Source organism: Neolamprologus multifasciatus, chromosome 8 (assembly GCF_963576455.1).
Source record: "Neolamprologus multifasciatus chromosome 8, fNeoMul1.2, whole genome shotgun sequence".
NCBI lineage: Eukaryota > Metazoa > Chordata > Actinopteri > Cichliformes > Cichlidae > Neolamprologus > Neolamprologus multifasciatus.
Genome location: NC_140446.1, coordinates 10,265,410 through 10,291,019, shown reverse-complemented (window position 1 = coordinate 10,291,019; position 25,610 = coordinate 10,265,410). Strand labels below are relative to the sequence as shown.

Here is a 25,610-nt window from a genome sequence, read left to right as displayed (position 1 = left end):
TAAATTAATATCTGAAAGGACACCAAAGATCTCCACAGAAATCAATGAAATGAATTAGCGGTCGTGACCCATATCTCAACAAAGTATGCTGTATTTTCTTTCTGTTCTGTCTGATTTTGGTTTCTTTGTGCATTTTGGCATTTCATATTTACATTCACTTATGTCCCTTTCTTTCTAATGTGGTACCCAAATAATAGGTTGAAATGAACGGATAATCATTCACGAAGTGGAAAATCTTGGCAGACCAAACACACAGGGTTAGTGTTAGTTTCTGCTAAAGGTGGCCTTGCTTCAGCGAATCCTTATCTTGCAAATAACCTATTTTCTGCTATATTAAGTTCAGCTTTAAGTTCATTGTTTCCATCTCACCCCACAGATGCTCAATTGTACTGAGCTCTGGGTAATTTAGTGCCCTATCACGGTATTGATTATCGATCTGAGAGAGCCACAGGTGCGTATTAAATCAGAGTTCTCATTTAGCTGTCCACTAAATAAATATCAGTATTGATGTGGCCATCCACAGTCTGTCTGTAAAGGATCTAGTCCTGACTGGCCCCTTTAGGAAATTTGAGATACTTGATTATAACTCCAAATGCCAAGTTTGGAAGAGCTGCTATATGATCTTATCACATTCATATCCTGCTTACTTTGGCTGAGGGCCACTTACTGGTGCTCATCAAACCTGGATGCCAAGATCCACCGGTGTGTTTGGAAGTGACACAGACAGGCGAGGGAGTATCGGCTAACAAAATCACACTCTTCATTCCTGCCTGACGTCTTGCTCTGGATTATTAAGGCCACAGTGTGGTGACGGCTAGTCAGGGACACGGCTCCATTCATAACTGATCAGAGAGCTGGCACAGATGCTTTTATTTCTGAAGTGTCATTTATTATCATTTCTGCTGCTGCAGTTCTCATAAAGGCTGATTTTAGTCCCTTTCAAGTTTGACACTAAACACCATAAATCACAGTGCACCTTGCCACTCTTCTCACTTTTACATTTCTATAACACTTTGTAAAACAGCTGCTAAACCGCAGCTCTCATCTCCTATAGGCCTTCACTTTTAAACTTTACCACCGTCTTTTAATAATTTCCATTATGTAGCACTTAGAAAATACTCAAAGTGTCAGGGCTCTGTGTGCAGGCGGATGGAGAGGTGGATCCAAATGCAGGACTCAGACACTAAATTGAAACTCAAAAACCTCAGCTTTATTGCTGGTGACAAAACATGAACTGACACTGAATCACTAGAAACTGAAACACACAGGCAAGTCTGATGGTAAGACGCAACACTGAGCACAGGAAAACACAGGGCTAATATACACAGGGTGGTAATCAGGGAATGGGCAACAGGAGGGAGACACAGCTGGGAGAAATTGAACTAACGAGACAGGGGAGCAGTAGAACTGAACACACTCAAATGAGACACAGACCTTCACAATAAAACAGGAAACAAGAAACCACTAAACAAAGACGCAGACAGAGAGGCAGACAGAACATAACACATGCAACTCAAACAATACATGAAACAACAAATCCTTAAACACGGATAAACAGAAACATGAAAATCATCATCATCATCACCACAAGCACTACAAGAGAATAAGAAAACAATTCATAATGCAAAAATGGTAAAATGGCCTGTATTTGTATAGTGCTTTTACTAGTCCCTAAAGACCCCAAAGCGCTTTACACATCCAGTCATCCACCCATTCACGCACACATTCACACACTGGTGATGGCAAGCTACAGCCACCCTGGGGCGCACTGACAGAGGCGAGGCTGCCGGACACTGGCGCCAGCGGGCCCTCTGACCACCACCAGTAGGCAACGGGTAAAGTGTCTCGTCCAAGGACACAACGACCGAGACTGTCCAAGCCGGGGCTCGAACCAGCAACCTTCCGATTACAAGGCGATCTCCCAACTCTTGAGCCACGATCGCCCCAAACACACCAAAATAACTGAAACACAGATTCATCATAAAACCCAACAAAGCACCAGAGAAGCATAAAGAACAATCCATCATTCAAAAATAAACCAAAACATAACAACTCAAAATACCGGGTCAAACTGACCCAGAACCGTGACACAAAGGTCATATTTTCCTTATTGCTTGGAAATGAATCAGTCTGTATCAGTCTTTGGGAAAGTTGTGAACTGTTCATAGAGGCTTTGTGTTTTTGGAAGTGACACATAGTGGCAGGTCAGAGAGGACTTTTGTGCTGGACTGATGCTGGGGCCCGATAGCAGCTAGGGTGAAGTGACATCTCTCTCCTCTCTCATTTTATGTGTGTGTGTGTGTGTGTGTGTGTGTGTGTGTGTGTGTGTGTGTGTGTGTGTGTGATGGGAGTAGCTGCCCGCAGAGCTTATCTCTATAATTGGATTTGTGTTAGTGTATTCGGAAATCTCAGTGTGATGCTCTAATCTGATTGACCACAACCCTGGAGAGGTAGATGAGTCAAAGATGTCTGCTACATACATATAGGTGTCCATCTGTGTTTGACCTGCTGTTTGTCACCTTGGTTCTATTTGGGTTGAACTTAACAGGCTTTGGCAGGGAAAATGACAGCTGTATGCGAGATTTGGTGCAGAGCTGTAAATCTTACACCTGCAGGAGAAGCACATATGTTGCACTTGCACAATCTGTTCCTCGCTGAGATGAACATCAGAGTGGAAGATAATTTTTTTTTATTAAGTTTCTTTTCTATATATATTCTTGTTTGACTAAGGTTTTAACTCTATTTGCTTTTAATCCCAGTAGCCGAGCTGTTGTTTGCGTATCTTTGTGGAACACATGACCTTTTGGCTGTGTTTACTTATAATGCATATTGAGCTCAGAATGTATTTTATACCCCTCTAGGTGTGCAAATGATTTCGTACCCTAGCATATTTTATCTGACAAGTACGACTGATTATTTATGGGCTGTTTTATCGCATGCGCTGTTTGACAAAGTGATAGCCGTATGCAGTCATCACGGACAGCCTGGCTTGCTAAATACAATTGGTTATATTGGCCTTGCTTTAGTTTAAATGATATTTATTTTGCAGCTGTAGTGGAGAACAAGACATTTTTTTAAATAACAATAATAAAATGTTCACGCACGATTGACTGGCTCACTTCATCGTATTTCCCCCCACCTGTCACAACTATGCATACTTTGCCTTTTTCATCGCCCCGTAAGAGATTGAGTTAAATATTGTATCTGACACAATATTTTTGATGTATTACTGCTTTTCACAGTAATTCAGTTTTACACGTACAAAGTTGTACACGTTTGTATTCTGCTTTTAGCAGCTTTCACGGTTTGCAGTCTTTTGCTCTGATGCACTGCATCTGATTGCATTACAGGAAGGTTCTTCTATTATTCAACAGTTTGCTTGATCTGGCTCCACACTGTCAGACCTTATATTATTTATTTATGCACTTTGAGACGATATGAGATTTAAAGCAGTCTCTCATGGTGCTTCCCAGGAACTTTGTTATATTAAACTATATTGTGCAAACTTAACAATATGATATTTCCTTTTTGGGGACAGAATTTGGTTTCTGTTCCACTCTGTCCTTCCTGAATCTGGATGTTTTGGCTTGTGCTGTTATTTGATTATCATGGGAATCCTGAAGTGTGGCAATTCATTTATTACAGCAAATGTTGACTGCCTGTTTTCCAGTGGGAAAGGGCAGAACAAGGATAGGGCTTTAGGAGATGTTTCTACTAGTTGATTGTAACAGCCAGAGAGAGGGAGAGAAACCCCTCCATCCGCACCTTCCTTTCGCACGGCTAGATGTGACAGTCACCATAGCAACCACTCGGCATGCATGCTCCCCATCGCTATCAAGTGAAAACTGCTGAAATCTTTTCTTTTCTTCTGTGTTTTTGTTTTTTTCTTTCTTTCTTTTTTTTTTTAGAAATTTGATTTTTAAGAATTAAAGTTTTGTCCAAGAATCCTTCAGCTAAAGATGAAACTGTATTTATAAGGTTTACATACATAAAAAAAAAAAAAAAAAGCTTCCCCCAGATTCTCAGGTAGATAAATTATGTTCCTTGTCCCCATTTCCTCACCCATCCTCCCCTCCTTTATACCCTCCTTTCAGGTCTCCCATGGGTAACGGAGGGTTTTCTCACACATCCAGACTGAAATTGTTAAAAATGTGTTGGCAGACATACAGGAGGGGGATTTATGTAAACCTATGCTCCATTTCTGGCACATATAGAAAAGATGTGGAGCCCTTTTTTTAAATTTGCAAATGAAGTGAGCTGGGATACCAAGTGTTTTGAAAGAGTAATTTGTATTATAGATGGCTTGCAAAATGGGACTTCCTAAAAATAAACTAATGAAAGTTTTTTCCCAGTGTGTGTGGATTCTGTGCATAGCCATCCATTACCACTGTCTTGGACTTTGTGCCATCTCCACCATTCTTTTTTTTTTAATTTTTATGAAGACAGTGTTCATGCGTCCTTCTCAATTTACATCAAAGCTAAATAGCATCATTATGGATGAAAGGCAAGGTGTTACTGTCTATATACAGTACCATTACTCATTACTTTGAGGAGGCTATCCTCTGAAATTTGTACTCTCCTGCTTGCCACATACCATTTCTGCTTAAGACAGGAACTACATCACCCCTTCCTCATCCTCTAGCTTCTCGTCCTCATGTTTCTCTTTGTTGTCAGTTGTTTAATGTATTCTGTGTCCTTCTCCCTCTCTCCTAAAATAAAGGTGGTGAGAATCCCTTTAAGGCTTACAGTGCTGCTCCTCAAACATTTTGGCTGACTCCTGCTTGATAAACTCCTGGAAGTGAAAAGCTGAGACCCACAAGTGATCCAGGGATTCACGTCACTCCAACATGCCTTCTTCTGTCTAACTACTCCCTGGAGATAACTACAACAATGTGACCAATCGAGTCGATCAGAACCATGTGACCTGCTATTATGGATACGAGGAAAGGCTTACACTGAATTAAAACTCATCCAGGTAATTCAGCACATTGTGACCTTTGCAATCTGACCATTTGTACTCTGTATAGCAGCTGCTGACTTATGTTTAAAAAAATCTTTTCACTGTTGAGATTAGTATTTCACATCTTTTGCTTGGTACAGGGCTTTTAATTTTCTTTGTATATTAATAGACGTTTTACTGCACTGCATCTTGGCCATTCCGTGACTTCCTCAATCTGGATATTCATGGCTCCAGCTTTTGTCTGCATCAGCTAGTAAACAGTACAAACAGGAAGTGGCACCATGGTGCATTGCTGTTAAAGCCTGGTCAGCTTAGTGCAAATTAAAAGGGTATGAATATACAGAGTATAAAATGCTTTCGTTTGTATTTTCAGTATGAATTTGCCAAGTTTTTTTTTTCTGCCTGAAAATGGACTTTAGGGAGTAGACTAAGCACATAAGTGCAATCGTTTCACCTACAGTTAAAAGCAATGAGTGAACGTCAGGAGGGGCTGGAGCCTGTTCCAGCTGTTATGTGGTGAGAGCCAGGGTATAGCCTCGACAGATGACCAGTGTATCACAGAGCTCACAGAGAGAGATGCAGAGATCCAAACACCTACAGCCAATTTAGAATCACCAATTAACCTAACAAGCATGTCTTTGGGGAAAAAATAATCTCTTAGCAAGAAAAGCCCTGCCTGCAACCAGGAGTCTGGAACGAATCAAAGTCACTTTTTTGTAATAATAATAAGAGAAATCTGATTAGCACCTTGTTCTGGTTAGATTTGATTGTCTTGCCCTTTAAAAAGTATTATGAACCTCATATTTTTTGCTTGCAGAATCATGTTGTGACATTAAAGTCGGCAGTGCTAACACTGAAGACTCACTGCTTAAGGCATGAGAGGAGAACTAATGAAGACAAGCATGGAAGTGAATCCAGACAAAAAGGAATGTGTCTTGTCCACCTTTGATACAGAGGACAATTAAGTCCTGCGGCTCACAGTTGATATTGTATTGTGCACAAAGCTTGAAAGCTGAGGGGTGCTGAGATGCATAAAACAGGGTAAAGAAAACAGACCAAACAACAGAGCCTTTAACGAGGCAAAAAAACACAGAGGACGAGTGGGAAAACTCTTTTACAAAGTCAAAAAGCTAAGCTTTTAGATTTCTGTAAACTGAGTAAAAACCTTTTTTTTAATTTTTTTTTTATTTTTTACAATGTTCAAGTTTTATTATAGTAGAATAGATTTATGTTTGTAGGTGCACTGGCTAACTACAGAAGCTTGCAAACACATCCAAGATTAGTATTCCAGCAGCTAACCACATATGGAAGAGCAACATCTAATGTTCTTCATATTAGATAGCTAACCAGTAGCATTTTTTAAATATATTTTTAGGGCTTTATTAGCTTTTACCACTTATGTGTTATGACCACAACGGGGCCTTCTGCATTACCTCTATATATGAGTCACCTGCTCAACCCAGTGAGCTAAACCATATGTAATAGAGACAGCACATGTTAATGGACACGAGTATAAAAATATAAGATATAAAGATGCTAAAAGTTTTAAAGTTTTTAGCAAACCTGGTGCACGTGAACCAATCGACAGGCCAGGGATTCGAATCAGACTGACTAGTAACCGGCTGGTTAACCACACATGTGTTTCATTACTTGCCCATCTAGTTCATGTGTGTACAACATGCAAACAGCAGTGCAGACAAATAGTCATGCACTCACAACCACAAATTAAATTAATATAGAACTTCTTTACTGTAAAACAAAGACACAATGCACACAAAGGTAAACCATGGGGGGAACCACCACGAAAGTGTAAAAACAAACCTTTTTAGACACTTAAATCAAATGTCACCGCTTTAAATCTTTGCTCAGTATGAGCGAAGCAGCTACAAGAAAATTTTGGTGATAATAAAAAAAAGAAAAAAGAAAAAGGATCAATATCCTGTTATCTGTTGAGGTAAAATATGTCAGGTAAAGGCAGGTGTTCAGCAAGCCATTTTCAGTTAACTGTTTGTACCTCTTTGCAGTAGCAGAGCTCTTTATTTTCAGTTGTTTAAGTGAGAGAAGATCCTGTAACTTACTGCAGATTTTACAGCTGCAAAAGCGCCACAAAATCCATGCTTTTGACTTTTCTTTTATTTGGCACTCTGCTTTGTTTTTGTGCAGTTGAAATATTGTAGTGAGTAATGGTGATTCAAATAAGGAAAAGGAGAACAATACAGTCAAGGGCAGAAAGGAAGACAAGCCTGAGATGGGAGGAAGGAGAGAGAGAGAGAGAATCGAGAGACTATTTACATGCGTTTTTGTGGTACAATACGTGGTTAAATCATTATTGTGCTTCCAGCTGCAAATGCATGTGCACGTATCTTATCCAGCGAGTTTGTAAAGAGTGTGTGTGTCTCTCTTGCTCCCGTTTCCTCTCTGGAGCAGAGCAGTACAGGAAGGCCGGCTGGTTGGCTGGCTGCACAGGAAAGGAAACAGTCTCTATCAAACAGCAGATGGAGGACAGCATGTGCTTACACTGCAGAAACACACACATAAGCACAGACATGCACACACATGTAGCCCTACATACACAAGGAATTATGTGCGAAAACAGTAGCTTTTATTAGTAGTATGACCCAGATTGTACGTGTCAGGTGCTGGGAATCTGAACCTTCCAGAGTTGATTTGAACGAGGAAAATTGCATTTTATAGGAACTTTTGAACTGCTTCCAAAACGGCAAGGACATTTTTTTTCTTCTTGGAAGGTTGTAATGCCCTTTCGACTTTTATCAAAGCATTTCCCCCCCCCTAGCTACATATCGCTACAGTCTCTTTTGGCTTTTCAGCTTTCAAATGTCTTTTCACGATTGAAAAACAGGCCATGGTCACAGAATAATTGTGCATAGACTTTTGTTTTCACCTGGTTCAGAGCATTGCAAAGGTTTTGTTCAGAGTTGAAAAAAAGGCAGATATGGAAATTATTCCCAAACAGTGTGTAAACTTCTATCAGTAATGCTCCACAGCTGTCCGACCCAGAGGTGCCTTGCTTTTTCATTAGCAAAGCCGTGATCTCACCTATTTGTTACGTTTGTGACCTGCTGATCAAAAGTGTTTGTCTGTTGCCGGGATTTAGTGATACCCAGTATGTCATGACCACCTCTATGGTTTCTGATGCCCTGTCATACCTCTGTCAAGAGTTATTAGCAACAGGATAGCTACCATACTGGCCTGGTCTCAACAAGCTTTTGTTAGCAATACGGAGACTGGATGTTGCACTTCCTTTTTCCAAACGGGAGCGAACTCTTCAAGAGGCTTTCGACTTAGGCTCGTGTGTGTGTGTATGTGTGTTTGCTCACTTGTGCAACAAGCCTGCTTAGGAGCAAGGACAATGAGGCTCACTATGGTGCCCAAGGCCTCAGTGAATGACTCATATTTCTATAGGATTCAGGCCAAACAAAAAGGTTACACAATCTTAATCAACAAAGTGGTGCTCATAATATGCTCAGCAGAGGCAGTGATCCCGTGAAAGAGGATTGGGAAAATTTGTTAGGTTCAAGTTTGGGTAACATACCGGTAATTAGTATGCTTTGTCTTTCACTTTCCCTTAAAAGGAAGAGTGTTGCCTTCTTCTTTTTAAGAAGAAGAAAGCAGTCAGTGCACATTCTGACTTTCTAAATTCAGGATTATGCCACAAAAGACTGGTGTGTTTTGTTTTTCTATATGTTTGTCACCAGGTGTGTGACAAAGAGGTTCAAGCGACTGTTATTCCTGAAGATGAATAACATCTCTCATTGAGGAGCAATTTTGCTATGGCAACTGGAACTGTGCAAGAGTAAAATTTAGCTCTTCCTGCAGACAGTCAAGAGACATGATAGAAACCGAAAGACACAGTCATGGTGTCGCTTATTGAAAGGATCGTTCTAAAGAGAAGGATTTTAAGGTCTGCGTCTGCACCGAGCAGACACGTCTGCTCAATCTCTGCAGAGCAGCAGAGGCAGGCTCCTCATCCTCTCAGCGTGAGCCTTTCACTTATCCCTTCTGGTCCCTCCTCTCTTTTCCTCGCTCAGAATCAAGTGGCTTTTTGTTCTCCCGCAGCAGTGCTTATCACTTGTTTCTCCACTGCTGCCCTCACTCCCTCCTCCCCATCCTTCTTGTGGTAATGAAAGGATATTTTGGGGGATAGATCTTGTCTGCCCTGTGAAGATCCCAAAGGAGTGCGGTTATCTGTCTGTGTCTGAAAAAATGGGGTTCTGTGCAAGAACACCCCCTTCTCTGGAGGGCATTCTTCCTCTGAGAGCTAGGTCTGTTTTTAATCCAAGTCTTTGTGTCCGTGCGGATGTTAAATAACTCCCATACCAGAAGAAAAGCTCTGTGGACTCATCATTACAGGCACTAACACTGCACTTTATTTGAGTTCATCTGAATGAAGTGGGTTTGCGCTTTCCCACAGGATTTTTCAATTGCCTGTTATTTCTACGCTTGGATAACATGACATAGGGATGAGGCATACATTGTCAGGGGAGGGAGTCAGTTTGGCCGAATTACTCTTTAAAACCCAGATTCCCAGATGGCATCTGACTCAGCTGTTGTTTTTCCACATGTAACTACAGCTTCACCTGTCTAATCACTTTTATTGACCATAAAACCTCCCAAAACAAATTTACAGTCAGTTAAGGAGGTTAACTTTCCATAATGTGATCGGTAGTCATCATTTTCTTTATAGCTTTTGCTGAGATGTTTGCTGAATAAAGGCAACTGCTGAGGCTTAGACTCAGAAAGGCTGAAGTTTCTCAATTGATTTCTTTCTATTAAATGCATCAGAACAGCTAGACCCATAAAAGAGAATCTAACTGAATTATTATTGTGTGGACATGCAGAAGCTTTGTATGACAGCAATAGCTTTCCACTGCTAAACAGTATCTCAGTATAAGACAATTTCTATGAAAAGCAAACATAATATAGCATGAGCTCTAAATATGTCGTCATGTAGAGCCTCTGAATGGAGTCTGGAGCTGCTTTCTCCCCGCTTAATCACCTCTTGACTCTCATGATGGATCCAGATTGATAAATACCATAATTATCTTGGAAGTAATGTATCTTCAAGTAATGTAGGCTGAGCATACACTCAAATACAAAGAACCCAACAAATAGCTGCCTCATATACAGTAATTTAGGTCCTTATTTGACCACTATATGTTACACTTTGTGCTTTTAATGGCCCTACAGGTTAACATAAAGATTGCTATATGTCATATTACTGACTAGCTGCTACCTATCTTCTTGTCTCTCTTTCCTTCTGCATGTCTTTTGCCTGTTCATAGCAGAGAGGGGATAATCACCAAGTTGCTGTGCAATGAGAAGTGTCACAAGCCCGTTTTGTCACTTGCAGCCCAGCTGCCATGCATTACTCAGACTATGGGTGGTTCTGATTCGAGGCCATAATTGCCCTGCCTCCGAATAATTGAAAGAGGGGAGGAGGTACATCCCAGAGGTGTCAGGATGGGAGAAAGATGGATGCTGCGGTGTTCAACTCTGTCAGGTTGGAAGATATAAGCGGCTGGGAGGACATGATGAGAGTCTCACAGGGCGCCCTTTTTCACCTGCTCAGACAAACACAAAGACACACATGTTGTTGATGATCGTCCACTAGCAAAATTATTTCTGACACGGCGGTTCTCAAATGGGCACCGGCACATGTGTTTCCCATGTATCCTTGTTGTAGCTGTTGTGCACTTGTGAATGTGTGTATGTGGCTCCATGTGTTTGTATTCCATGGCAGGAAGTGTCGCCTTGCCTGCCAATTGTTAACAGATTTGGTGTAGAAACTTATGCATGGAGAGTATCTGTGCAGGCGTGCAAATCTGTGGATCTGAAATGATTAAAAACCCACTGGCTCTTTGGAAAATATTAACTGTGACTGTGTGCATGTGTGTGACACGTACGGCTGTGTGAACACGCAGACTAAATGAGACTCAAAAAGTGTATGCTCAGATGTGGCGTATGCTGCAGACACCAGACTGGAGTAAATATTTACTGCTAATTATGCTCTTCGTTTCAAGGCCTCACCAGAGTGTGACGGCAGCTTCTAAATGCTATAAACACTGGAGACATCAAGTCCTATGCTAAATTTGAGCTACTCTGATATGTTATGACCAGAATGTTTTTAAGAGGATTATCAATAATCGCTTCTGATCTCACTCTGTGTTATTTTTAACTAATATGTAGCAGATAAAAGCTCTTATTTTTAGGTAGGGCACTCTAATGGCATTGCTTTAGGGTCAGGGACAGAAACGGCCTCGTCTCAGTCAGCAGGATATTTTGGCCTCAACCTGGCAACCAGCTATAACTCTCTTCCCCTGGCAATGGGTAACAGGGGTTTCTCTTTGCTATTTTGCTAAGTACACAATGCCTTATGCATTTATACGTAACAGGACAAACAAGTGCAAGCTTTTTCACACAGCTTGGATCTCTGTAGGAGATGATACATTTGTTCACATAGAGGTAGAAGGCTGACACTGCGGAGTGGAGCCAGCGGGTCCCCAAGGTCATTACCGCTACCACGGCATCTGAGCGCCTTGGGAAAGGAGGCACAAACTGATTAATGACAATGCTAGGAACACAAGAGGGGAGAAACCCACTCTGCAAAGACAGCAGTGCTGCAGAGCTAGAGTTGTTACTGTAAAATGGTGCTATAGATAGTGTGAGATACCGCAGAGTGTGACAAAGTACTGAACTGCATCTTATAATCTCTTAAACTTGATGGACGCTTAATGCATTCAGTGCTGAATGGTTTGTAATTATAGCTGGCTCTGGTTAGTGATTAGCAACATACTTGGGATATGCACATCTATGTATTCTTTCTAATGGTCACCCGAGGGTTGCAAAGAGAAGGCACATTGGACCGAAGTCTGATAAAATTACCTCAGGAAACACCTCCTTCATGGATTTATGGTCACAATTCATAGTTAGGATTAATATTTAATACAAAATTGTGTTGATTTTGTAAATTATGGTCACATTTACAGTAAAGAAGGTTATGTTTAAGGGTGAGCCTACCATGTGATTGACAGTTGCTCCTGTATGAGACTGCAGTATGCCTTGCTTTTTCAGTTTGAGTCACCTCTTTCTTGTGACATGTGTTCACAAATACAAGATGATGCCAGTCAGCTGAAGCTTTAAAGAGGACTTATCTTATCTTGATACCTTTAGCACACTGTGCTAATATAAACCAGAAATCATTCCATGTCCTTGATTGACTAGAGACTCTATAAAGTGCATTTTGTTACTCTGCACTGCTTGTTACTCCTAAACTAATAACATTAATATAAATGGCTTTATCTTTACTTGTCTCTGGTTGCACTGAACCTAGCTGTTGTAATTTAGACCAGTAATTCCAAAAGTGTGACTCGGGGCCCCCTTGTGGGCCACAGTAACAATAGAAATTCAGTTTGAAATTGATCACAAGTATGTATAGTTACATATTCAAGGTAATTTATTCATACATATAAAAAGTAAACTAAAGCTGGTAATCTTGCAAGGAACTCTATCTCGGATGGAGTGAAGATGTAAGATTGGGTGGGTCCCTTGTGGATTTTCTGGATTTTAGATGTGCTGCAACACTTGCAACTTTAGACTGTCATACCTTAAAGACCAGTAGTGTGGTGAATGGCTTTACCATTTTCCCTTTTTCATGCTGTTATACTTCAACTTTTAATTGACTTAGAATCTGTAGCTGATCAAGGAATCAGATAAACGTATGGTTTATCATAAGTTCCGTATAGAACAGAACTTAATGAAGATAAATTTACACCCAGTAAATGAAACTTTTTTCCCCCAGTTTTCTAATTTTCATTAGCCTTCATTAGACCTCTACTGACTGATACCTGACCTCATTAAAATGCTATTAATTTGCATTTTAGCACACATGAAAGGTGATTCTAGTTAGAATCAGAATATTTTCATTTACTAGTAAATGATCCTGCCCTCTTCTACCACGTAAACATAATTTTAGCAATTTTCAACCATTGTTATGTGGTTGCCAGGCAATGTGGCGGCATACTAATATATCAGATATCATAATATTCAAGTTTTGTGGGTGTAAATGAGATTTTATTGTCATGAAATGAAAATGCGATATGATAAATGACAATACAGTGTTTTTATAACAGGACACAGTAGTAGGTGGTTGCTAGGCAACATGATAATGTTGTAATATCTGCTATGGATAAGAACCTTCAAGTGCCTAAGATGTACCTTTGTGCCAGATTTGGTTGCTTAACTCCTGATCATGTTGGAGGAGTCTTGAGAAAACTGACAGAGATTTGGTGTATTTTAGTAAGACTTACAGGCAAATATGTAAATCGGTGTCTAGACTTTTATGTTAAATAAATATGAAACAGAAATAAAAGTGCCCATAACCAGGGTCATGAATTGTGTACTTGTTTTACTAAAAGGCACTTTTCTTTATGAAACAAAAGGCTGGATTGACATCAGCTTGTCAGTTTTTCATTGGGTGCCTGTGTGCAGGGTTTTCTTTTCTTTAAAAAAGAAATGAAGCGTACATGGTCAACATCCAACAGGTGCCACGCTGGTGGCAGCACTGCTGATCAGGTTGCCATGGAAACACAATTTGAACAACACCTTTATACATATTGAAACAAACTGGTGGTATAATAACTGAAATCTTATACCAGATTCTAATGGAGAAGTCATGGGTCAGAAATGGAGAAGACCAGGCTCCTGCAGTTTCCTTTTAAACATTTGAATGGAGTAAATCGTGAAGCAGTCAGAGTTTGAAACCTTGTATGTTGTCTTGAAAGCAAAGAGAAACAGAAGTTTAAAAAAACATTGAACTAGGTTACATTGCGCGAGAAGCCTTTGCACATCTGTGCGCACAGATGGACACTCCAGCACCATTTCCTCTGTCAGTGCTGTGAATGTAGTGCACTGTCCTTTAAATAGCTAACCCAGCCCAGGTTTATACACTGCAGCTCCCCAGTGACTGAGACCACAGAGACAGCGAGACGTGTCACAGGCCGACTTACTCAAATAGAAAGTGTCAACTTGTTGACCGTGTTTTCTGGTCAAAACTGGTTGATTTAACACTTGCATTCTGCACATTTAGGGGCTTTATGATGTTCTATAAGTTAGGTATCCAAACACCATAACATTTTATTGCATTTCACCAAAAGCTGGGATGTCACTACAGAACAAACATTTTAGGAAATGATTAAAATCGATAGAGCAGCTGAACTATTCTAGGTTTTAGTCCACAAACACCGCGAAACATAATCATACAACTTGCAATATCACCCTTTATTTTCACACCTATTCCTTTTTTCTTCACCTTTCTGCCCCGATGGGAAAATATTACAGTAAAAACTTTACGCTAGATACAGAACTAACCACAGCATGTCACACAGGACAGGTCCTGCAGCTTTCTGGATGAATAGTGTTTGTTGAGTTCTGTTGATGTACTACCGCAAAAGAGCAGCCTAAAAAAGAAAATGCACAAAGTCACCTGATCACTTTTATTCTCATAACAACCACAATTCAAGTGTGTTGGCACTGCCACCTGCTAACCGCGTCTGTATTAGTGATGTTTTTTTTTTTACCACAATAACACGTGCACAGAGGAAAAACCCAAAGCCCATTATTCTGCAGATATGCATATAATTTACTTATTTTATTATCATGCAGCACAGACCTCTACTGATTTCTAAATTCCAGAATTTATTATAAGAAAGTATTACCTACTTATATTTATGGTCGTATTTATTGTGTAAATGAGTACATTCAGTATAAATATCAATGAATATTTTCATATTTTGTGACACAGGTTAATATTCTAGTAGGAAGTTTGAGAAGATTTTGTTTTAAGTGTGAAGTCACAAATAGCAGAGTGTTGGCTTTAAGTGGGTATTGTACACTGATGCAGACACGTACAAAAGCAGCTGTGGACACCAGGGACAAGGCGACATTCCTGTAACAATACCTGAAGGGCTATCTTGCATTGTAAAATAAAATCTCAGTGTACAAGTGCACTTGGTCAGAAGAAAACACTATCGGGCAGGCAAATGTCCACATGGATGTAGAAAATTGTGTTAGTTGGACTGAACTGGTGGATGTAGATTTTTAAATTTTTTATCTACATGCTTACTTACATTTAGTCCGAGCGACACTATGTCTAATAACTGTATTCAAGCTTGAAGACGTTTCATGTTCATTTTGCGTCAAAAATCTGGTAAAATTGCTGGATACAAAGTTTGATCTACTGTGTGGTGTTTGGTTATCAAATCTTTTGAAGTACAGGCTGGCTCGACACTAGCACCTGCACGACCGTGGTGTGCACAGTGTCTCTCCTGTTGCTAAGCTAAGCTAACCTTTGTGATAGAAGGTTAAATTAACTGACAGACACGAGATTGGTATTGATTGTCTAATTTTCTCCCAAAATGTAGTCTTAAATAGGGCATTTCTGAGTTATAAATAAGTTGATAACGTTTAAGTTTAGCAGGACTGTGCAGGAAGCAATAAAAAGAAGGCCTGAGATAACTTTTCCCCTTTTAATAATCTGCCCTGCAGGTTTTGGCTATAAAAAAAAAACTTGTGGCCTAAAGGGTAAACAGTCTGGCATTATTTTGCTCGAAGGACACAGTGTACCTCCCGCCTCTTCAGCTTGTCACATCACCCCTATACCCACAACCCATTTTCTGAATTCCCAAGCTGATGTATCTGAATGGACAGAGAGACTCTGTGCCCAGAGAAGCCACGTTCAGTAGAACTGACAGTCCCGAGAACACCGTTTCTGTCAAATGCAAGGACAGCCAATTTCTCTGTCTTATCTCCTAATTGTAACAAGCTTGTCTTTCTGACAGTTAAGATCCTAGGGCTAATTAGTGAGACAATGGAAGACCAAGGGTATCATTATGTCACTTCTGTGGTGTGTTTTTTTTTTTAAACCTAGACTGAAAGAATGGCAGAACATGGAGCACACAACAAGGAAAACACAATTCCACAGAGAGCAATAGCTCATCCTCCAAAACACAACTGTGTCAGGGAAAAACATTTATCAGACTACTGATTTGGGAATAGATTCACCATGACTCAGAATTCCCACATCGCCTTTTTACAAAGCCTCCCTGGTGACATGAATAAGGAAAATATTGCCGTGTCGCCACAAGATGTTTTTGCTTCACGCGATATTATCTCTACAGAGCTCTCCAGCTGTGGTCTGTAAACAACAGAATCTGTATCTTGTGGCCACGCATTATTAAGATGTGAACGCAATTCAGCTATCACATTCCCACGCCTTGTTAGCTCATAGCCAGGAGTCATTGATCTTGTTGGCTCACAACAATATTTTTACCACTCATGTAACCAGGGGGCCTCCTTACATTTTTCATTTTTAGAGTTAGAACGAAGATGCAATGGCAAGCCTGTAGTGGCCTGACTTTATTCTTTATATTTGTGTGATTTGTCTTACTGATATCTAGGCATGTGTGCGTATGTTATGAAGTACGCTGGTTTTCAGGGAAAGCAGGGTATAATCAGTCAAATCAGTTGTGACTCACACAGTGCACACCACGTGCCAAAGGTCTCTGCTAACAGTTTCCATAGTGGTGACTTTTAGGTGAATCAGTTTTATGGTATTATGATAAAATGATTTCTTATATGGCAACGAACATATACAGGAAATAGTCAGGTCAAGTAAATCTATTTATAAGCACATTTAACTACACAGGTTGACCAAAGTGCTGTAGGCGAGGTTATTTAGACATATTGTGTCATAGCAATGGTTGTCATTTCCTCCTGAGATCCCAAGGCATTCTAAGACCAAATTAGATGTGTAATCCCTCTAAAGAGTTTCCTGAAAAATCTCTAAAGAAATGTTGCTAGAAAGCCTTCAAAGCAGATGCCTGAACCAACTCAGCTGTGAAGTAATTTCTTCCTAACAGGATTTTTACAAGAAATGTCAAATTTGGGTCTTTTGTATTTAAGTTTTCCCAAAATCAAGTTGGTAAATTTATAGTTCTGTTAACACAAAATCTTGTTTAGCGTTTCCCTGCTCAGTTGTGGTAGAGAGAACGCAAAAAAGACATTTTTCCCTAAAGGACTGTGCTGTCTCAGATTGGCCTTAAATGCACTTAATTCCTGAAACAAGGATTGTGCCCACTAATGTGTAGGCATGCTAAAGAAATAAGGTCACCCCTTAAAAAAAAACAGCAACAAAAAAACAATTTATTAGAAAAATCAAGAAAGTAGTGCGAGCTTAAAAATTTAATGTGATACTGATTTTTCCCGCTGTAACTTCTCTGTAAATTACATGTTCCATGTTCTCTTTAACTTACTCTCATATAGTGTGACTCATATTAAACAATTTCCTGTAGTTGCACAAAACCACAGAAAGATACATGAGTTAGAGCCAGAAATCAGCCTTTGCACTCTGTCGTAGAGTATGTATGAGTAATAGCAATAACATTATCTTTCCTGTCAGTGTCCACTAGCCCAGTCCACTATATGTAGCATTCATTTTTTTTAAAAGATGTGTGTGGCAAAACAGCACAGATTAGTCATAGGATAAATGGAATATACTAGAGTAAGCAAAATGTGATTTATTTTTATAATATTATTATACATAGATATATATATACATAATATATAGTAAGCATTTCTTTTTCCAGTATTCCAGCACATACACAGATGGTACTTAACTAATATTGCATTGATTTATATTAGAAATCTCATCCTCTACTTTCATCACATCCCATCTACACAAGTTGTTCCTTTTCTATAGCTGTAGCCCAGGATAAGCAAATATGCCACAGAGGTAACTCTATGCTTCGGTAACCTGGGTCATGCATGCCACTGAAATGAGTAGCTGTCTAGCTGGCCAAGACAATCCCCTTCCCCAAAGCTAGTTGGACATGTCTCCTATTATAAAATAAAGATGCCCCCCCTCCCCGAAGCTGCCATCTCCCATGACCTATTTTCTTTATGGCTAATGGTTGGTGGCTAGCTGCTGAGTGCTAAATGCACAAAGGACAATACACAGATGAGAGCACACAAAATGTGATCATAACTGTTTGACTAGGATCTGACCCTAACTAAAGGACAGCTGTTTTTTGCTGAGTTAGCTATCCAGAGTAATAGTTGGTAGTTATTAATAGTATAATAGTGTGAGAAACGTCCTCACAAAAAGAGAGGAAAGGAAGTTGGTGATCTCCTCAAAGATGCTAATGAGGTCAGACAGGAGACCACCTCACCGACAAGACGGGAAAAGCTGGAAAGCAGGAGCTGAACAGCATGTAGTCCCAAAGGAGTAGTTGAGTCACAGGGGGTTGGAGGCAAAAACACGACAGGGTGACATCTCTGGAGATGATACGGGAGCCATGAACTGGGAGAAGCTTAGAAGAAGCAGCAACACTTAACCACAAGATACAGCCGTAGGCCTGGCTGTGAGCACTCCGCTGGGTGTCCCTGCTGAGCCATCGTATACACAAACAGACAGAAGCAGGATACATAAAATTCAGTGCAGCCTGTGTAGAGGAAAGTCCCAAATGGTGCTGCAAATCTATTTCCACATCACAGATACACCAAGCCTACCCCAAGGATTCACACACTGTACAAACTCAACTCAATAACCTCCCCCCTCATCGGAGCCTGTGACATTTGCAGAGAAGACCTTAAAGAGGGGGATAAAAGCAAAGACAGAGCTGGAGAAACGGGGGTGGGGAGGGGCTCCTCCTCTTCCTCTTTTCTCATTAGAATTCTCTCATCAGTCTTCCCCACAGAGCAGGGGCTTGACATGTCAGGGTTTATTAATTGCTCCAGGAAATATTATTGACCTGGACCTTCTGCGCCTTCTCTCCCCACTGCGGTCGGTGTCTCTGCTTTGCTGCCTCCGCATTCCTTTGGTGTCCTGCCTGGACCCATTACAGGACACTGCGGCACAGCGTGGAGGCTTCAACACAGTGTCTTCATTGACTATGCACTTGGCCTGGGTTTTCTTTTCACTGCAGCTGCAAAGCTCCACCTCACACACACATACGCTCTCTCTCTCTCAGGCACACCTGCAGCCTTGGGGAGAGAAAGCGCACACTTCATTATGGTGTGATAGAAGCTCTGTGTTGGTGCCCTTTGCTGAGATTCCAACTTTTGGAATGCTTTGGTGAAAAAAAAAAATCTTTTTAAAGGTGCAAACATCTCAAGGCTTATTGGTTTTTAAATCCCACCAGTAGTTTTTTTTTTTTTTCTTTCCTTTTTTTTTTTAAAAGAGGTGTTTAAATCGGTCCGATGTGAATCCAGTCTGACTGCTCAAACATTATAATCAATTAAATTATCTGGTTCCATCTACGAATGGCAAAAAGATCATTCAATTGCGACTCTTGGATGTCACTGTACAAGGACAATCTAAAAAAATCTGTGTGTGTGTAAGTCTTGTATATTTTTGAATTTGAAGAAACATTTGTGTTTGCGAGCAGTGAAGGTGACAAAAGGTAGAGTATCTAATGTTTTGTGTGAAACCTCTTGGTGTGCGTTGCTTGATTTCATGCCTCGTGATCGTACTCTCAACTTGGATAGGACATTCATTTATAGCTCAGCATCATATGACATCTAGTGCTTTTGCTGGCACACATGGGGTGTGACTGTGGGAGGTTTCTTTAACTTTAAAGCCCTATTCTTGGTATATCCTGGAATTGAATTGCATTGGAAACTGCCAAAGGAAAACAGTTGTTAAGACTACTAGCTTCTTTCCTAATCTGAAAATACATTGATGAGTCGAAATGGTTGTAATAATTGTGCTGCCATAACCTTAACCATCATGTGAAACCCCTTTCATCTAAAATTACTTTAAATGAAAGCTTTAAAGGATGTTTTCCCTTGGCCTGTGTATTACCTTTGGATGCTTTATTGCTGGATTTATTAAGAAACTATGTTATTTTTTTTTAACCAGGTTTAAAAAAAACAACAAAGAACAATAACAAAAAAAACAACCTGGTCTATTGTGCCACCATGTGGACATGTTTGGCATTACACTTGGGTTTTTATGACAGCACTAATGAATGACCAGGATATGAGTGTGTTGTTCCATTGTGTCCCAGCGAACTTTGCACCGATGAGCACATTCCTGAAAGCAACGGTCATGAATAAAGAAATGAGCCTCATATCAACCAACCATGGCTTTTGTTTCCTCTGAATAGTGATATTATCCAACTCCCACATCCACATGAATCTTGAGTTTGCAGGCATGTCTGGCACTAAATTTAATATCCGTCTTCATTTTGTTTTTCTGCAGTCACAATGGTTCTACTTTTGTTTGTCACGACAACAACAGCAAACAATTCCACAACAGTGAACAACAACAGCAATGACGGTAAGAGCACAAACAAGGTCACTTTAATGTGTGAGACTGCACAGCACTCAACAATCTGTGACAGCGACCAGATCCCATCCCCACACACTGCACTCGGTGCTTTTCCATAAGATATAATTATAATGCATCTTCTGCAATGCAGGCATCAGCTTGATAATAGCCTTTTTTTTCTTACACAGCCTTGTTATTACCAGATCACAGTGAACTTCAGGAACCCTGGACAGTAATTTAAGGCTTATTGTACATCTTTATAAACACAGATAATGGTCGGCTGTGTAGCTGTGACTCTTGGTTGAGTTGCCACTCTAAGAGTCTGTTGTTTTCTGATTGACACTCCAGTAGGATGAAATATGCTGATGCTTATCTCTATAGACAAAATACTGCTAAGGCTAGTTATTAAATCAGCTCTGTGGCCACAAGAGTTTACTGGAGGTGCTTTGCTTCATCAAGTATTTATGTGATGAGTTCATGTGATGCACACATGAATGCTGCAGAGCATTTGCGCACACAGGCACATATATTATCAGTCTTGCCCCCTCTTCCTGTTTCTTTGTTGGTGGTGTTACATGACCCCTGGCTTTGACTTTCCTTCTCCTTTTAACAGCAAACACAGATAACCTATACATCATCTCCACTGTGCTGGTTGTGTCCCTGCTGGTGCTCATCATTGCACTGCTAGCCTGGTACTTCCTCAGGTAAAAACTCCCACTCCGCTGGGATTCAGTTACTTCACCTTATCCCTCTCCCTGCTCTTCACTCACTGGCTATTAGCCAGGCTCAGGGGCAGAGCTCCGGTGACAAACACTTCCTCCTTTAGTCATTGAGGCGGAGCCCCGTCAGGAAGTGCTGTAGGCTGACTCCCTCTCATGCTTCGAACAGAAAAGACTGTGACAGTAGAAGTAGGCAACTTAACAGAGTGAATAACAAATTCTGTACCGCATTCAGACTACAACTCTGTCTCTCCTTGACATCAGCTAATGAGAAAAAATAGCTTCTCAAGTTTCAGATGGTAGGTTGGATAGCGTTTTTTCAAGGTTATCTTTTGGCAGATGTTATAATTTAACTACAATGAAGAACTTTGGTTAAACGAAAACAGTGTAGATGATTTTACCATGTCTTCATCTTTTCTTGTGTTTTACATCGCGGTAACGTCTCTGTTCTTTTCCTTGCAGGTTAAAAAACCAGAGGAAAGCTGTAGTCACAACAGTTGACAAGAAGATACCAAATGGCATCCTGGAGGAACAAGGTAACACTGTGAGACACATTGTAGGTTGTAGAGTTAAAACGTGGTGCACAGAAACAAAAACTTAGAGTGAAAAACAGGCTAGAGATTAAGATATGCATCGATAGGGAGCTGCAAAGAGGTTTTATATTTGTAACTGTATATGCAGGTTGTCCCACCGTTGCCTTGTGGTTGTTTTAAACTTCCTGTGGTTGATGTGAAAAACAAAACGCTCTATTATCTTTACCACTTTGTATACCTTTTTGACTGCGTATATAAGAATAGTTTGTAACATTATTGGTACAAAGGGTAGTTCTTCTCTCTGAGCAGTTTTTGACAACTTGTAGCGGCATCATAATAGATTCATGTAAAGTACCACATGACAGGAGCTATCGGCTCTTACAGGAAACTCGCGGAACTCACTGAACATGTTTCAATCTTCTTTTGGAAGTATATTTTTGTCTAACGCTACAGAGGAATGTAGAGAGCATGTTGTATTTATCCAAATGGGAAATAGTATATCACTGAGCTAAGGGGAAACAAAATACACAGCACACCCCAAATTTGTTGTTATATCTTGTTGACATCTTGCTGCCGATCACAATAATTTTAAACATGAAACGGCGTCATATTACAAAAGTATTTTATATGAAACTGAAACTTTGACTCAATGGGGAAGTGTAGTACTTAATTGCTTTTTAATTCTAAATTCTACACGATTTGAAAGATTGATTAATTAAAGTAATATGTCTGTATAATGAAACTATAAAATATACACTGTATTGCTTTTTTTAAAAAAAAAAAATTATCGCTTATTGTTGTCTACATTCATTATACACTCACTGGTCACTTTATTAGGTATACTTTGCTAGTCCTTGGTTGGACTTCCTTTTGGTTTTAGAATGCTTTAATTCTTCATTGAATAGATTCAGCAAGGTGCCAGAAGCATTTTGATTTTGGTCCGTGCTGATGGCATCATACAGTTGTTGTTGACTTTTTTGGCTGATGTGAATCTCCTGTTTCTTACATGCCAAACGTTTGCAACAGAATTGGGATCAGGTGACTGTGGAGGTCATTTAAGTGCCGTGAATTCATTGTTATGTTCAAGAAACCAGTTATAGATGATTTGGGCTTTGTGACATTGCATGTTATCCTACTGGAAGCAGCCATTGGAAGATGGGTACAGTGTGGTCATAAAGGCATAAACATGGTCAGCAATAATATTCAGGCAGACTGTGGCTTTTAAACAGTGGTAATTGGTACTAAGGAGCCCAAACTGCACCAAGAAAATATCCCGCACACCTTTACCAACCTGAATTGTTGATATAAGGCAGTATGGATCCATGCTTGTTGTTTGTGTTTGTTGTTTATGCTGTTTATGCCATCTTGACCCTACCATCCGAATATCATTGAAGTCCAGACTCATCATCCTCCATTGTCCAAATTTGGTAAGACTGTGTGAATTGTAGTAACAGTTTCCTGTTCTTAGCTGGCAGGAGTGACACTATATATGATCTTTTGCTGCTGTAGTCCAGCTGCTTCAAAGTTTGACATTTTGTACGTTCAGACGTGATCTTCTGTGTACTTTGGTTGTAACAAGTGGTTCAGTTACTGTTGCCTTTCTATAAGCTTGAAATAGTCAAGCCATTCTCCACTGACCTCTTGAATTGATGAGACATTTTACTCCAGAGAACTGCTGCTCAATGGATAATTTCTCCTATTTTGGACCATTATCTGTAAACCCTAGAGATGGTTGTGAGGGAAATGACCAGCCCATCTGGGACTAGTAACCATGACACGTTCAAAATCTCAGAAATCACCTTTCTGATGCTCTTCCTGAATTTCAGAAGATTGTATTAAGGATTTCTACATGCCTAAATGCACTGAGTTGCAACCATGGGATTGGCTGATTAGACATTTAATAAGCAGTTCAACAGGTGTACCTAACAAAGTGGCCTCTGAGTGTATATACATACAAGTTTTTTATTTGTACACAGTACATTTATAAGGATTACATTATCACAATGAATGAAATGCAATGCTTGATCACAGTGCTGTGTTGACCTCTGTACATGTCTGTGTTACAAGTGATGTGATGTGTGTGTTATGTTTTAGAGCTTGGACACAGTACTGAGTCGTTATACACCATTATACCACCAGGTCAAGTATACAGGGTGGCAGTATCAGGAACCTTTTACTAACCCTCTCTCAGTACTTTTCCAGTCTGTATTTTGCATATTGTGACGCTAACAGAATGCCTTCCCAGTGCGCTGGCAAACCTGTGGGATGGTGTAAATGGTTTCTCCCTGGGGTTCCCTTTGGGTTTTTTGGGTTTTAATGTCTGATGTGTGGTAATCATCCAGTACTTGCACTCTGTTTCCTGTTTAGCAAACACGCACCAGCATCACATATGAGTGAAAAGCAGTTTGGTCATGATTTTGTTTTTTGATTCATTGTAAAGCAGTTCAGTAAACTAATTCAGTGATTCCCAACCAGATATGCTTCAGTCCCAAGGTGCGCTATAGTAGACTGAACTAGTCTAGTCTTTTACTAAATAGCGTCAGACAGTCTTCAGAATATGTAATGCTATTTAATAGGCTAGAATAATCTAAACAGCCAAAAGGAGTGGATAAATGGTCATAATACCACAAAGAAGTAGACAAATTGTTGAAATTACAGCTGAAAATAACGTTAGCGAGTAGCTGAAATGCATGGCTAAAGATTAAGCAGTCAACATAGTCAGCTAAAGGCAGCTAATAGATAAACATTCAAGACGTCAGCTAAAAGGAGCTAGTATACCATTGAAATTATGGAAGTAACACTAGCAAATAAGTGCTTTAGCTATTTAAAGTGTTTAAGTAGCTACACCACTTGTCTAAAAGTAGCTAATAGACAGTCAGAATAGTTAGCCAATGAGATCTGATCTGATGATAAACCAATGATTTAATAGCCTAAAGTAACTGATAAAATTAGAGTGGTAATCATAAGGTGAACTGTTGAAAAAACATATGAAACTAGTATATTGCACATGACAAAAAGGTTGGGAACCACTTTTCTAACTAAACCAAATCAAATGTTTTGCATTGAATTAGTATGTATGTATTCAACTACTCATTTAGCACAGCTAAATATCACAGTGACACCAATTTGATTTATTAATAGCGGACAACTTTTAAATACTAAGCTGAATGATGCTAATGTAAATTTTATTTGAACACAACAAATAATTTAACGGCAAAATATTAAAACCAAACAAAGAAATCAGCTTAGGTTGGGTGATAAACCCACACTCTCTTCTCCCCACAGAGCAACAGACGGTGGTTCTTCTGCCCAGATCCTCTTCTGCCTCCAAGACATACTTGCCCATCCCAGTTGACCACCTAGAGGAGGAATACAGGCTCCGCTCAGCTGATGATGGCAAGCTGTTCAGGGAAGAGTACAATGTAAGCCGCCCCACTTCTATTATTTTTTCCTGGAAGTTAGATTAGCGGTAGTTAGCGGTAGTCACAAAGCAGTTTTGTGTGGTTTAAACAATCAGAGTGATGCTTACATCAGGCATGTGAGGCAGGGCTATTATGGTGCATTCATGTGCATTTGTAGGACTGTTGAAATATTGGTTCACTTTTTTCCTTTTTTAAACACACTGCAAGTGCCTCCCGACCTCTAATTCTATGCATGATTTACCAGTGAAATTTAGTTACTTACATTTTAAACCTTCACACAGTGTTACTCAGTAACACTGTGTGAACTGTTTTACAGTGGTCAAACTTGTCATATCTGTGTTGTGGCAACAAAACTATCACAAACTATCCAAAACTGGACTGAAAGGGTTTTCCCATAACTGTAATGTTCTCCATGTTCATATGTGAGCAAGAGTTCAAAACCATGACTTACATGTGTATTTTTGTTCAGGGAAAACTACGGGAGCTTTATTTATCGCACCTCCCATGACACATAACTGATCTGATACTGGTCTGATACATACACCCCCACAGATGGAAAAATACCCCTTCGTCTATTTGTGTCTATGATTTAGAATCTGCATCAAAATAAAGAGTATGATTCATGCTTTA

The 25,610-nt window shown here is 39.9% G+C and overlaps 1 protein-coding gene across 7 annotated transcripts in view; it reads left to right on the top strand.

Annotated features, from left to right (window-relative positions):
- Window positions 1-25,610, top strand: part of ptprea (protein tyrosine phosphatase receptor type Ea) — a 58,530-nt gene that overhangs the window by 21,287 nt on the left and 11,633 nt on the right. For 4 of the 7 annotated variants that reach the window (XM_085170959.1, XM_085170956.1, XM_085170958.1 and 1 more), the window contains exons 2-7: window positions 4,721-4,975; window positions 20,238-20,315; window positions 20,920-21,010; window positions 21,488-21,561; window positions 23,653-23,697; window positions 24,844-24,980. In XM_085170959.1, coding sequence (XP_085027085.1) covers window positions 20,243-20,315; window positions 20,920-21,010; window positions 21,488-21,561; window positions 23,653-23,697; window positions 24,844-24,980 — 420 coding nt within the window. In that variant the 5' untranslated portion in view covers window positions 4,721-4,975; window positions 20,238-20,242. The other 3 variants (XM_085170960.1, XM_085170961.1, XM_085170962.1) reach the window with 3 other exon arrangements.